Source organism: Hermetia illucens, chromosome 1 (genome assembly GCF_905115235.1).
Source record: "Hermetia illucens chromosome 1, iHerIll2.2.curated.20191125, whole genome shotgun sequence".
Taxonomy (NCBI): domain Eukaryota; kingdom Metazoa; phylum Arthropoda; class Insecta; order Diptera; family Stratiomyidae; genus Hermetia; species Hermetia illucens.
In genome coordinates this window covers 49,469,130-49,483,892 of record NC_051849.1, presented here as the reverse complement: position 1 = coordinate 49,483,892, position 14,763 = coordinate 49,469,130, and the positions used below count along the sequence as shown (strand labels likewise).

Sequence of the window (14,763 nt, the reverse complement as noted above, 5' to 3'; positions counted from 1 at the left end):
ATTACCAATCATTATCGGGAGCAATCATCGTATTACCAAGCATCGTCGCATTACCAAGCATCATCGCATTGCCAAGCATCACCGCATTACCAACCATCATCACATTACCAATCATTACCGCATTACCAAGCATCGTCGAATTAACAAGCATCATTGCATTATCAAGCATCGTCGAATTAACAAGCATCATCAAATTGTCAACCATCATCGCGTTACCAAGCATCCTCGCATTACATCACATTAAAGCATTGATTGATAACGACGGTCTGTGGAGCCTCTATGCCTACGAGGGTATCGAGACGTGTCAAACCTTCTATGCATTGGTAGATAGTAGAAATCGCAGAGCTCCGGAAGGAATGTCACAGGCTCCGCCGCTTAACACAACGTCTAAGCGACCGGGAGGTCGCATGTACCATAGTGACGGAATACAATTCAGCCTATCCGCAGCGCAATAAACAAGAGCTCGTTGCTGGCAGGATCTGGTTGACGAGGTGAATGGGGACCCGTGAGGACCCGGTTACAAACTGGTGATCCGGAAACTCGGAAACCCTGTTCACCTAAGGCCGAGCAGATGGACCGTATCTTAAGGTCACTATTCCCTACGCTCCCCGTATGAGATGATGACATCGGCGCGGAGAGCAAAGAGGACTGTCTACTTCTCTCTATAAAAAAAATGGGACAGGCAGTCCTCTCTATGAATAGCAAGAAGGCGTCAGGACCCGATGGTATTCCAGCAGAGGTATACAAATTGGTATTCCAACACCGGCCAGACCTACTGGTCTGGCCATTCAACGCTAGCCTGAAAGAGGGCACTTTCCCTGCTCGTTGGAAAGTGGCGAGGCTTGCCCTGATCCACAAAGGGAAAGGCGACTCCGAGTTGCCGTTTTCATACCGCCCACTATGTATGCTTGACACTGCTGGAAAAGTGCTCAAAAAACTCATCAGATGTAGACTCGGTGAATCGACACACGCTGCCGGAGATTTATCTCCCTAGCAGTTTGGTTTTAGGGCAAGCAGATCCACAATTGATGCTGTCATGTAAGTCGTGGATGCCGTTCGACGAGCGGAGGCACATAGGTGCCGAACTCGACGGATAGTGCTCCTCGTAACGCTTGACGTCAGAAGCGCCTTTAATTCCGTTAGGTGGAAAGACATTCTAGGCACTCTAGACAATACTTTCAACGTGCCGAACTATCTCTTATGGATTTTGAGGGACTATCTGAGGAACCACTCCCTGCTCTTTGAAATGCTAGAGGGTCAGAGGAGGACGGAGGTCACGTCCAGGGTAGCACAGGGATCCATCCTAGGGCCGGACCTCTAGAACACTACCTATGATAGTTTACTTACACTCGACATGCTAGAAGAGTCGCGCCTGGTCGGTTATGCAGATGATGTCGCGGCGCTTATTACTGGACGCACTGTTGAACAGGCGCAAAGCAGACTCGGCATGTTGATGCGACAGGTAAGCGGATGGATGACTACTCATGATTTCGCTTTTGCACTGGAAAAACCAAAATAGTCATCCTGACTAAAAAGAGAATTCCGACCCTTCGTCCCATATCGTTCGGCGAGTCGATAATCGAGCCAAAACCAGCGGTAAAGTACCCCGGGTTGGCTCTTGACTCAAAGATGAGCTTTTTTGAGGAAATCAAAGCAGCAGTGGACAAGGCTGCAGCTGGAGTGTCGGCGTTAAGTAGGCTAATGGCAAACATTGAGGGTCCTACGTCTAGCAGGTGACGTCTCCTGATGAGTTCAACGCAGTCGCTCCTGCTCTACGGCGAAGAGGTATGGGCTGCCGCTGTTGGCAAGTATATCGTAAACATCTCGCGCAAGTACAGAGAAGGGGAGCTTTGCGGGGGGCGTCTGTATACTGCACTGTCTCTGAACCGGCAGTGATGGTGATGGTGGGAGTGATGCTCGTTGCCCTTCTTGCTAAAGAGCGTCAAGCCATTAACAAACGCAAGGGAGATGAACTAAGGGAGATTGTTGCTCGTGAAGAACGGCAACGTATTCTAGACGAGTGGCAGCTCTCTTGGCAAAATAAAACTAGGGGCAGATGTACTGCGCATCTCATCGGCAACTTAGGTGCGTGGCTGAATCGGAAGCATGGTGAGACTGACTATTTCCTTACCCAATTTTTAAGTAGGCATGGAGGTTTTCAGTATTACTTGCACCAGATTGAATAGTTGCGATCTCTGGATTGTGTGTTTTGCAATGGTGTTGTGGACGACGGCTATCTCACTTTTTTCTCTTGTAGAAGGTGGGATGGGGTCCTTCAGCAGCTCTATTTAAACACAGAAGATCTCTCTGATGTTTCCAGATAACATTGTCTAAGAGATGCCGAGGAGTGCTGACAGGTGGGGTCCTTCTCGTTGCTAAGAAAATAGAGCTCGACCGGTGGATGAGCCGGATGGCAGAGGGTTGCTTGAACTGACAGTTCCCCTCCTCCTCTCCCCTCCCGTTTGTTAAAGGAATTCCCAGATTTGAAGGTTCCGCAAGGCGAGAGAGTTCGGAGACTAGTCCGAAGTAATGTGACAAACGGTTTCAGGTTATCTCTTTGACGATGGGGAGGTGTTTAGTTTGTAGTCCGATAACGTACCGAACCGTCCAACACTGTGTACGTAAATGCATTCACATACCTTTCCCCAAAAAAAAAGGAAATGATGTAAAAACAAGCTATTACCGGTGACTCTTAGAGGTGAGCTCTCGTCTGGGGAAGTTAGGAGACTTGTGGACAGGGGCCAATTCATTAGAGGCTTTTGCGTTGTTAGACACATTCCACGTTGTAGCAGATGTAGCTCACTGTATGCGTGAGCGTTCACAGTTGCCACCTTTCGCCCAAATTTGGTGAAAATTGCTATAATCTCCGAAAAAAATGTATGTGACGGATAAATAGACAGACTGACAGACAGATAGTAAGCCGATTTTAATAAGGTTTTGTTTTATACTACATTGGAGTATAACATGCTAGTCATCCTTGAACCATAAGCAGAGCCACTGGACAGGAGACTGGCATTTCCAAAAACAAAGACGAATAAGCCGTCATTTTGGTCTATAAAAGCAATGGTGTGACAATACTAGTCTAATAGGGTTCCAAGCTAGGAGGGGAGAGCGCTTTCGGAACAATGCAATGAGATTATGGCGCGGCAGGATTCGCAGCATTCGAAATTTATTTCGAATGTTGCGAGTGCGAGCGAATAGATGGCGCGGATCTATCCACTTTGCGTAGCACGCCACGGGAGTGGAAGATCGCAGAAAAGTGTGCCATGAGTTGTTGTCTAAAACGTAGTAGACACACAAAAAATTAATCTAATGCAGTAATTATGTTTTTCGTAAATGTCTCTGATTTGTAATATTAAGTTCGAATATATGAATAAATACTGAAGTCCTTTGAATTAAAAATAGGAAAACGGAAGTTGAGTCCGCCGACTAAGATTAGGTCAAATAACATGTATAACTAATTTAATAATAAATGTTAACTTAAATATTATAATAAATATAAGTAATGTTAAATACTTAATTGGTGACCCCGATATTTAAAAAACGACAAATTATCCGCCATCGCCGCCATTGGTGAAGCTCTATTGACGACAAAATTCGTCCGAGCAACACGGCAGAAATAGAACTTCCAAACACCGAAAAATCTATCAAAAACATCAGTAGACCGTACGGCAAGTGATTTTCACGCGTTCGCATCTACAGTTGAGTGTGGAGTGCCGTTGTAAACATCACGAAAACGTGTCGCATCTCCACATCCCGAGTCGGAGCAGAGGCAAGAAAAAACGTGAGAAAACCTTCTCTACACAGTGTACTGCGCGACACACGTCGGACCCTCTCCAGAAGTAGATTTTCACGCGACTTCCCGTACGCACGCCCTCCTGCACAACACCTTTCACGCACCGGACTAGTCATCATTGTCACAACGATCAACAACAGCAGCAAACGGCTGTCCCCGTCGCCGCCACCGCTGCCGTCCACAGTCGCCGCAACCACCACCGCTGCCATCACAGACGCAGCAGCTGTCACCGGTGCTGCCACAGACGCAGCAGCTGCCACCGCTGTCGCTACAGACGCCATCAACGCAGCCCCAGCCACCATCATTGCCGCAGCCACTTCCGCCGCCGGAATCGTCTCCACCATCGCCGCAGAGGTCGAAGCCGCCGCCGTCACTGCAGCCCTCGCCGTCAAGATCAGCGCAGCTGACCGACACCAGCATCACCGCTATCAGGCAGACACCGAAGACCCCGCCACCATCGCTGCAGCAGAAGCCGCCACCACCGCCGCCGCCTTCACATCAACGCCGTCTTCACCAAAGAGGCCGCAGCAGCGAAGCATTATTGTAATTTATTATTGTTCAATACATTAGAAGTTTTAAAAAAAATAGTAATAAAAGATTGAAATCGCTGCAAGAGACGGCGAAGAGGTGTTTAGCATCGCGAGTTCACCATTTTCATTGGTGGTGTTTTCGGTCTGCGCTGGAGAGCGTCCGCTTCGCTAATCATTTTTTTTTCTCGTTTCGTGCGTGCATTTGTGGGTGCGGCCTGCCGTGTCGGTGTAAAGTTCAACGCGTTTCAGTATAAACTCACCGCGTTTACATCTCAATCTCGTACTTCTCTGTAAGAAAAATGTCTTTTGACAATAAGGACGCGGCAGGCCCATCGGACCCGCAAGTGACCGCCCTCGCCGTACGCGTTCCTCCGTTTTGGCGGCGGAACCCCGAGCTGTGGTTCGTGCATTTGGAAGCACAATTCCAAATGTCCGGCATCACATCGGACGCGACCCGCTTCAACTACGCGGTGGTCGGCCTGGACGAAGAGTCCATACTTCTGGTGTCCGACGTGGTGAAGTCGACATCGTACGTGCAGCTCAAGAGCGAGTTGATCAGGCGCCTGTCGGCAAGCGAGTCGGCAAAATTAGACCACTTGCTGGCGGGTTTAACGTTGGGTGATCGAACTCCCAGCCAATTGCTTCGTGAAATGAGGCAATTGGGTGGGAGCAAGATCGGCGACGACCTCATCAAGTCGCTCTGGCTGCGTCGGCTCCCGGAGGGCACCCAGGCGATCCTCGCTTGCGTCTCCGGTTCCTTGGAGGAACTGGCAGCGACGGCCGACCAGGTCCAGGAGGTGTACGTACGCCCAACCTTGGCGGCCGTTCAACCACCGTCGGATGAGGTGGGTGAATTGAGGCGCGAGATTGCTGCTTTAACAGCCAGTATGGCCGAGATGCGGGCGACGTTGGACGCTCAGCGTTCGGGCGCCAGATCGCGAGCACGCTCACGGTCTGCCACCCGAAAAGGGCGATCAGGTAGCAGGTCGTCAAGACAGTCCACGGACCAAGGGATTTGCTGGTACCACCGCAGATTCGGGGATAAAGCGACAAGATGTACGCTACCGTGTAGATTCTCTCCTACCGCAAAAAACTAGGTCCGCGGGGGGTCTTGGCGGCGGCCACCCAGAACGCAGCGCCACGTCGCCTAACTATTTTCGACCCCCTCAGCGGGCGCAGCTACCTCATCGATACTGGTGCGGAGGTTTCGGTTCTTCCCGTACCTCGGCAACATCAACTTTTCCCTCAACCGCTCAAACTTGCGGCAGCAAATTCCTCCCGCATAAACACGTACGGGTATAGGCAAGTGGACGTGAGTCTTGGCTTGCGTAGGACGTTTTCGTGGCGTTTCATCCTGGCGGATGTCAGCTTCCCCATACTAGGCGCAGACTTCCTGTGTCACTATGGATTGCTGGTGGACTTGCAAAACAAGTCTCTTATAGATTCCACGACCAACCTTAATTCGTCGGGACATATGGTATCTCACCCAGGCAATAATCTTTCCGTTCTTTTAGAAGACATTACCGACTCTCGTGTTCGGACACTTCTCCAAAAGTACAGCCAGATTACTACCAACTGTGGTCTCTCCAAACCAGTGAAGCACAACGTGCAGCACCACATTATCACTACTGGTTCCCCGATCTTCTCGAAGGTGCGTCCTCTACCATCTCAGAAACTGGCAATTGCACGGAAAGAGTTTGAACAACTCGTTCAACAGGGTATCTGCAGGCCCTCAAACAGCTGTTGGTCTTCCCCACTGCATATGGTCCCTAAGCCAAACGGCGAATGGCGCCCATGTGGGGATTACAGAAGGCTAAATGCACAGACTGTTCCTGACCGATATCCAATTCCACTCATCCACGACTTTGCGCATCACCTCGCGAATTGCCGCATCTTTTCGACCTTGGACTTAACCAAGGCTTATCACCAAATTCCAGTAGCTCCTGAAGACATTCCAAAGACGGCAATATGCACACCCTTTGGACTCTTCGAGTTCACCCGGATGACTTTCGGATTGTGCAATGCGGCGCAAACCTTTCAAAGGTTCATTCACTCAGTCCTGCGAAACCTCGAATTCTGTTTCGTATATTTGGATGATGTTTTGGTCGCTTCTTCCACTGAGTCTGAGCACTTAGCCCATCTCGAGTGCATTTTTCAACGTCTCCTTGAGGCCGGTTTAGTCCTAAACGTTGAGAAATGCAAATTCCTTCAACAACAGGTGAGATTCCTCGGCCATTTCATTTCCCCTGAAGGAATACAGCCCGACCCAGACAAGGTGCAAGCGATAACAAGCTTCCCGCGTCCAAAGACAGTGAGGGAGTTGAGGAGGTTCTTGGGCATGCTAAACTTCTACCGTCGTTTCCTGCCCAAGGCCGCCCATCTCCAGTCCATTTTGAACGCGTACTTGTCTGGCCCCAAAACTAAGGACACACGAGAGATCGTGTGGTCTGAAGAGGCTATCTGCGCGTTTGACAAATCCCGTCAACAACTGGCCGACGCTACACTCTTGGCATTTTCTCTGCAAGATGCACCCCTAGCCGTTTTTGTTGATGCCTCTGACATCGCAGTAGGTGCTGCCCTTCACCAAAAGGTGGACCAAGTTTGGCAGCCGTTGAGCTTCTTCTCGAAGCAGTTGAATCCCGCTCAACGGAACTACAGCACCTACGATCGCGAACTGCTCGCCGCATACCTGTCCATCAAATACTTCCGTTTCTCCCTAGAAGGCCGGCCGTTCACAGTGTTCACGGACCATAAGCCTCTCACGTTCGCTTTGAAACAGAAGCCCGACAAAGCGTCCCCTCGTCAGCTTCGACACCTGAGCTTCATAAGCCAGTTCACGTCAGACATCCAGCACGTGTCCGGGAAGGACAACATTGTTGCTGACGCTTTGTCTCGTGTCTCCGAAGTTAACATCCCCGCCTCACTCGATTTCTCGGCTATTGCCAAGGCGCAAGTGGATGACGCAGCACTTCAGAGCCTCAAGTCCAACCCCAAATACAAATTTCGGGAGTTGCCCATCTTCGGCTCAAACCTCTCGCTCTGCTGCGAAGACTCGGAAAAGGGACCTCGGCCATACATTCCGGCCACATTTCGCAAGGAAGTGTTCCACGCAGTTCACGACTTGGCGCACCCCGGCATCAGGACAACAAACCGGTTAGTCACCGGAAAATACTTCTGGCCCTCCATGAACAAGGATATCAATTCCTGGACCAGAGAGTGCATCGCATGCCAAAAGTGTAAAGTCTCCAGGCATGTAAGGAAAGAAGTGGGCTCATTCCCCCGCACTACCAAGCGTTTCCACACCATACACCTCGACATAATAGGGCCTTTGCGAGACTCGCACGGTTATAAGTATTGCCTCACAATCATCGACAGGTTCACGCGGTGGCCTGAGGCAATACCTCTGAAAGACATTACGGCGCAATCATGTGCTGAAGCCCTCTGTCGAGAGTGGATACCTCGCTTTGGCGTCCCTGCAGTGGTCATCACTGACCAGGGAATGCAATTTGAGTCCACCCTTTTCTCCGAGTTAGGCAAACTCCTTGGTTTTAAACGCCAGCGGACTACGGCATACCACCCACAATCCAATGGGATGCTGGAACGTTGGCACCGGACGCTGAAAGCCGCCATTATGGCACGCGACGACCCGTCCTGGACGCAAGTCTTGCCTCTCGTCCTACTCGGCCTTCGTACAACCCGCCGAGAGGAATTTGCTGCCAGCCCCGCGGAGCTGGTTTACGGGGAGAACCCAAGACTCCCAAGCGATCCGGTATTCGACAAGAGATCGGGTCTCACGGAGTCGGGGTTGGTGCGTCTGCTGAGGGACAATCTCCGACGCATCAAGGCGCCACCACCCACTCGACACTCGTCCATACCTGCCAGTTCGCCCAAGGAGCTGGACACTTGCACGCACGTGCTGATCAGGACGGATGCCGTCCGGAAGCCGCTGCAGCCTCCATATGAGGGCCCGTACCGCGTTCTCGAGCGGGGAGAACATTTCTTCCAGCTCGAGATCGGTGGTCACAAAAAGGCGGTCTCTTTGTCCAGGCTGAAACCCGCGTGCGCCCCGAAGCAACGTCGTGTCCGCTTTGTGGATTAACGGCGAACGAAGTTCGGGGATCAGTCGCCGAAACCCCTAGGTTTCATCTGGGGGCGGAGTGATGTGGCGCGGCAGGATTCGCAGCATTCGAAATTTATTTCGAATGTTGCGAGTGCGAGCGAATAGATGGCGCGGATCTATCCACTTTGCGTAGCACGCCACGGGAGTGGAAGATCGCAGAAAAGTGTGCCATGAGTTGTTGTCTAAAACGTAGTAGACACACAAAAAATTAATCTAATGCAGTAATTATGTTTTTCGTAAATGTCTCTGATTTGTAATATTAAGTTCGAATATATGAATAAATACTGAAGTCCTTTGAATTAAAAATAGGAAAACGGAAGTTGAGTCCGCCGACTAAGATTAGGTCAAATAACATGTATAACTAATTTAATAATAAATGTTAACTTAAATATTATAATAAATATAAGTAATGTTAAATACTTAAAGATGTTCAGTGGCGGAAAAAGACGTACTCAAAGTTTTTAAAGATGTTTTCTATCATGCTTTCTGTCATATCTTATATGCAATTAAATGTGTAATCTTTTTTTTTGAAAAAAAAATTGACTAACAACGAGCCAGACCAGCGGCGCACATCTAAGAAATCCCTCAGACACCTCAACAGAGAATACATTAAGCAGCTCTGATCAGAGGCGGATGTAAATCCTTCGTAACTCAGTTGCTATTGTGAAAACAACGTGCCTTACACTCTTGACGAAAATTATCCAGGTATTATTTCCCCTGCAAGAAAGGAGCATTGACGGCTTTCAGATACCTCTGGATACTACGGAAATCGAACTACCATAAGTCACCGTTAGTACAAGGGACAACAAATTCCGGGTCTGGACGGCATTTTGAATAAAATTTTTAATCTTGCGGTGAAATTAGTGTTCACTAAGTTATTTGAGGTATGCGAGTTGGAAGAGATATTTCCCACATTATGGAAGCAGCAGAAGCCCCATCCTTAATGCCTTTTCACCTCCAGCCAACCAATAGGAAAGATGTTGTGCAGGTAATAGATTGACGGACAGTATTCCTCAAAGTTTAATCAACCATTGATATCATCAAATTGGTTACTGGCTCGGCCAGAGAAGAGAGTAGTATCTGCAAATATTGCGTGGTGGGAACTCCAAATCTGAGAAATGTATTCATCATCATTTAGCGATCTATTTACTATTGCGGACTGCTACATAGAAGAAAGAAGACTTTGGTATGACATCGATGTCGATCTCACGGAATACGAGGTTAGATAATTAAGTCTTGAGACTGATTCCATACAAACCGTATATTTAAAAATTATTCTACAACTCTGCCATCCCCTTAGAAGTAGCCCCTTTGGGCAGCTATACAGCGATTCCAGCGCGTTTTCCACTCTTCGTAACATTTCTAGAACGCTTCGGCTGAGATGTCCGCGAATATCCTCGTCACGGCCGCTTGGATGTCCGTAATTGACTCAAAATGGGTTCCTTTGACCACCAATTTTGTATTAGGGAACAAAAAAAAGGTGACATATCGGCCTAAATACTGGGACACGTGTTGTTGTGATGAAAGATCCAGTTACGAGCGGTATCTGGGCGTACCCTGTTAACTCGTTTTCGCAATCTTTCGAGTACTTGGCGATAGTAGACTTGATTTGCAGTTTGCCCCGGTGGAACAAATTCTTTGTGGATTCAACGGCCATCAAAAAAGGTAATAATCATCGTTTTCTTCACGGATTAAGGCGCGCACACGCTGCGTATTCGCGTCAAGCCGCACCTTGACTCCCACTCCGCGCCTCGTCTCCCACGCTCTCACGCCCCTCGTTAAACTCTTTATACCATCGAAACGTCTGGGCACGACTAAGAGCACTATCACCATGCGTACGTTTCCGAAGCTGTTTCGCATAATCTGGCGCAAAATTTTATCGCGGCTCGTTGCTCTAGATTTCGTTTCTCCATTTTCATGATGAGCACCACCAACACAGGTCTACTCAACACGACACAGCCGGCGAACTAAACAAGCTAGAGCGATGGTGAATATATCAATGGAGAGGGAAAGGATGCCGCAGAAGGGGGAGTTTGAAGGTTGCAGGTTTACCACAAGCGCGGCAATAAAATCAGTCTCATTACTTAATTGTCTGACCTCGTAAGTTGTGTGGGTGTCCCCCAGGGTTCTTTAATTCCTCACAGTTGACTAGGTGTTCCTTGTTTTGTTTAGGCCTAGTTTGGGGAAGGCACTATTAAAAAGGTTAATGATATGCAGACGTGCAGCCATCAGAGAGTGGATAGAGAGGAAGCAAAGGGAGAATCAATGTTGATCGCCACCAGTTTCTCTCGGGGCATGGAGAATACACCAAGTATCTTTACAGATCTAAATAGTAGCCTTCTCCTACCTGTCTAAAGTGGTATGGAGGCTGTTTTCCACAGAAGTGCGCAGCTGATAAATCAAACACAACATTTATAGTTTTCGGTATTTTTGTTTTTGGTTTTAGTTTTTCAATTGAAGATTTCCTTTTATATTTTATTTTGAAAATAAATATATTTTTTTTTATTTTAAGGGTCGTTCAATTGTTCCATTTTTATCAATATCTTAGTATTATTATAAGCTAGATGTACAAATTTGCGTTGCAAAAAGTCTACTTTTCCTCCATTTATTTCGCGAAATTTTGCAGCAATGTGAAATAACTGTATGAAGTTTTCAATATCTGAAAAGAGTACAATATTGAGTTGGTTTAATTGTAGCACGCGGAAGGAAACAATTACCATGAAAAATGTATTTAATTTCATATTAATAAAACTGCTTTTCATAGTTATTGGTCTCATTGAGGTTCCCATAAATAAGGCTATATCTTTCTGCAGGGGAAGTGGTACCTCGTACCAATTGAAGGAGTACAAGGCATTGGTTAATTCATTACTCTGAAAATATAAAATGACGTACTTTTCAGATTAGAAGTCGATGAGATCAATCATACAGGAGTAGGTAGAGGGAGCTGGATTCATGGTTTCTTGAGTTAAGACCTTTACCTTTTGCGAAATTTCTTCAGCATGCCAATAATAAAGCCAAAGCAATCCAATAGTGGCTATACACCAAAACTGATATATTCCATACCCTGAAAAGAAATCCTGAAATGGAGCAGGTTATTAGGTAAAGTAAAAAAAATGGGGTGTACACTATTTTCACCTTGGACATAATGTACAACTGCATGCATAGCAACGCACTTATTGTTGAAGATTCCAAGAAAAGAGTTATTCGTGAGACGTATTCATATTCCCTTGTAAAACTGAAAATATATGTGGATTTGATTTTAATTTAATAGAATTTTGTTCCATAGATTACAATTTAATTTCCACAATGTCCTCAGTGCAACTGATAAGAATAATCCTTAAAAGTTCTTGACTTTTGATAGATTCCGAATTTATTGATAAACTGTTCACGTACTCCTGAAAATAAATTGAGGATAATGTTTTTTTAACATTCCCTACACGAATAAAGGTCATGCAAAAAATTTCTTCTGATATTTTAATTAAATTATTGCTGAATCTAATTTTCTCCCTCTTCAGCCTTTGTTCCAAGCGATGTCGGCTCGTCTTGATTGGTTACGCAATTTCTCTCTGTTAAACTCCTGATCTTAATGCAGTCGCGAAGTTTTTAAATCCCTATCCAGCGAATCAAGCCGCTGTTGTTTCGGATCGTTTTTTGGTTCAGACCATCTTGTCGAGTGGATTCTCGTTAGCACGAATTACGTGACCATACCATCGAAGACGTCTTCCGTGCAGTTTTTTCGCGATCGGTGCAGCCCCATATCGATCGTGGATATTCTCATTTGTGTTGTCCACATCTGTGGTTACAGCGAGGCGCCGTTTATTTTATTTTATAGTCAGCCAACACTTAGAGCCATAGAGGGCGACAGGGCGGACGACTTTGCGGTGAATTTTAGATTTGAGACGTTCGTTGATATGTCGATCACAAAGGACATCACTTGCAGAACGTGGACCGCCTTTTCATCCACGTTCCGTTAACGCTGAATCTAATAAGCCTTTTAATTTGGTGGTGGTTTAATTAGCACAGCACTGCCGCCAGTACTCACCCGCATATTTTCGAGCCTGTACTTGACAACATCCAAACGGAAGGAAATATATCGCATTATGGCTGTATTGACAGTATGCCAGGCAAAAAAGCAACTGAAACCGACGATTGCCACATAAAAGGGTAAAATGAAAGTGAAAAAGAAACTTTCACTTAAACTTCCAGTTGGGAACAGAACGAATAGGTGGTTCAAACCTTTTGACGCATTTTCGGCCTTCCAAAAACGATAAAAATCAGGTGAGAATGTTGAGATCATATCCCATTTATCCATACATACTTGCCATTGTACAGTCCATCCGTCCGACTGGTAAATTATAAAATATACTCCTTCTATAAAAACTAATACCACTGCTAACGATACTGGTAACATAATGGTATAAACGATTTTGATGATATAATCTACGTAATTGTGGTAAATTTGAATTTCATCTGGAAAACTCGTTGCTAAAATTCTATTGAGCCTAGTTTGAAGATTGGTAAGTAGATTGGTATATCCTGTGGATTAAAATTGTAATTGCTAATAAAAAAATATAGAAAATTGCCTAAGGAGTATAATGGAGGCAATCAGCTAAGCCCGTCGTCAAAAAGGAAATAGAAAGTTGTACGAGTATCTCTGAAAGGTGGTACTATTGTATGTTCCCTACAATATTTGCATAGAAATCCTTTGATACAAACATGGAATTTATACATCTGTGTGTGTTCTAAATTGAAATAGTTTTAAAATATTTATTTTGAAAATATATTTTCACTTCTCCTTTTTACCGTTACAGAGTTTTAACGTTTTCGGTGAATCATCAACGGCGCAACAACCGGTATCCGGTCTAGGCCTGCCTTAGTAAGGAACTCCAGACATTCAGGTCTTGCGCCGAGGACCACCAATTCGATATCTTTAAAGTTGTCTGGCATCCTGACTATCGCCATCGTTTCATCTGAGGCAGGGTCAGCCACCTCTTTTTTTTCAACCATAGACACTATATAGGCTTTCCCGGCAGGCTCATCTTCACCCAGACGAATTAGATGACCCACCCACTGCAAACTGTTGAGCCAGATTTCATGGACAATCTGACGGTCGTGGCATCGGAATCGTCTATCTTCATGTAAGGGGTCCAAAATTCTTTGAAAAATTCTTCTTTCGGACGCGACCAAGAGTTCGCATTTTTTTTGCCAAAAACTCAGGTCTCTGAGAAATACATATGGCCAAGTAAGATCTCTGCAGATGAAATGACGAACATACATATATGACGTCGAATCCATCCCCCCTTTATCGCAGGTGAAAAAAAACGGAAAAGAAGGGATCTTTAAATAGATGGTAAAAGCGATTAGACTTCTCAAATGAGTCGTCATACCGAAAGTTCGTGCTTCAATTTGCAATATAAGAATATTTGTGTGTACATTTGTCGCATTTGCACCTAAATCGAAATGCTTATGTATTTAGTATGCCAAACTATTCACTTTCGTGTGACATTTTCGAGTAAAGCTTGAGTTTTCTGTAAGTCTTTAATGCAACTCGATTCATCAAACCGTTTCCTCAGGAGTACAGTTTGGTAGCGATAAATATGCCTCCGATCGTACTACGCTTCTAGATTTCGCAAAACCCTTTTATAAAGGCTACAAACTTGTTGTTTATGGGTTAAACCCGCAGAGGGAAGTCAATCATAAAAACTTTTTAATTTCAAGATTTAAATACTGTTATAACATAAAGTTGACGAGAAACTATCCAACTTTGTATCAACTCTTTCCTTAATTGACATGTCAAAATTAATTTTTTAAATTCAATTATATGGTCCACCAATTCGATATCCCTAAAAGCTGTCTGGCGTCCTGGCCTACGCCATCGCTCCATCTTAGGCAGGGTCTGCCTCGTCTTCTTTTTGTACCATAGATATTGCCCTTATAGACTTTCCGGGTGGGATCATCCTCATCAATACGGATTAAGTGACCCGCCCACCGTAACCTATTGAGCCGGATTTTATCCACAACCGGACGGTCATGGTATCGCTCATAGATTTCGTCTTTGTGTAGGTTACGGAATCGTCCATCCTCATGTAGGGGTCCAAAAATTCTTCTCGAACGTGGCCAAGAGTTAGCAGTTTTTTTTGCTAAGAACCCAAACCTCCGAGGAATACATAAGGACTGGCAAGATCATAGTCTTGTACAGTAAGAGCTTTGACCCTATGGTGAGACGTTTCGAGCGGAATAGTTTTTGTAAGTTAAAATAGGTTCGCGGATTTCATTATCGTAGCTGTTATCGGTTGTGATTTTCGACCCTAGATAGG

The 14,763-nt window shown here is 45.9% G+C and overlaps 1 protein-coding gene across 1 annotated transcript in view; it reads right to left on the bottom strand.

Moving 5' to 3' along the window:
* Positions 1 to 12,545, bottom strand: part of LOC119649790 (odorant receptor 56a-like) — a 41,468-nt gene extending 28,923 nt beyond the window's left edge. The window contains exons 1-5 of the mRNA XM_038052134.1: positions 12,489 to 12,545; positions 11,738 to 11,841; positions 11,582 to 11,681; positions 11,425 to 11,523; positions 11,164 to 11,316 (exon numbers count right to left, since the gene is read on the bottom strand). Coding sequence (XP_037908062.1) covers positions 11,164 to 11,316; positions 11,425 to 11,523; positions 11,582 to 11,681; positions 11,738 to 11,841; positions 12,489 to 12,545 — 513 coding nt within the window. The remainder of the gene's footprint in view (positions 1 to 11,163; positions 11,317 to 11,424; positions 11,524 to 11,581; positions 11,682 to 11,737; positions 11,842 to 12,488) is intronic.
* Between the last annotated feature and the right edge of the window lie 2,218 nt (positions 12,546 to 14,763).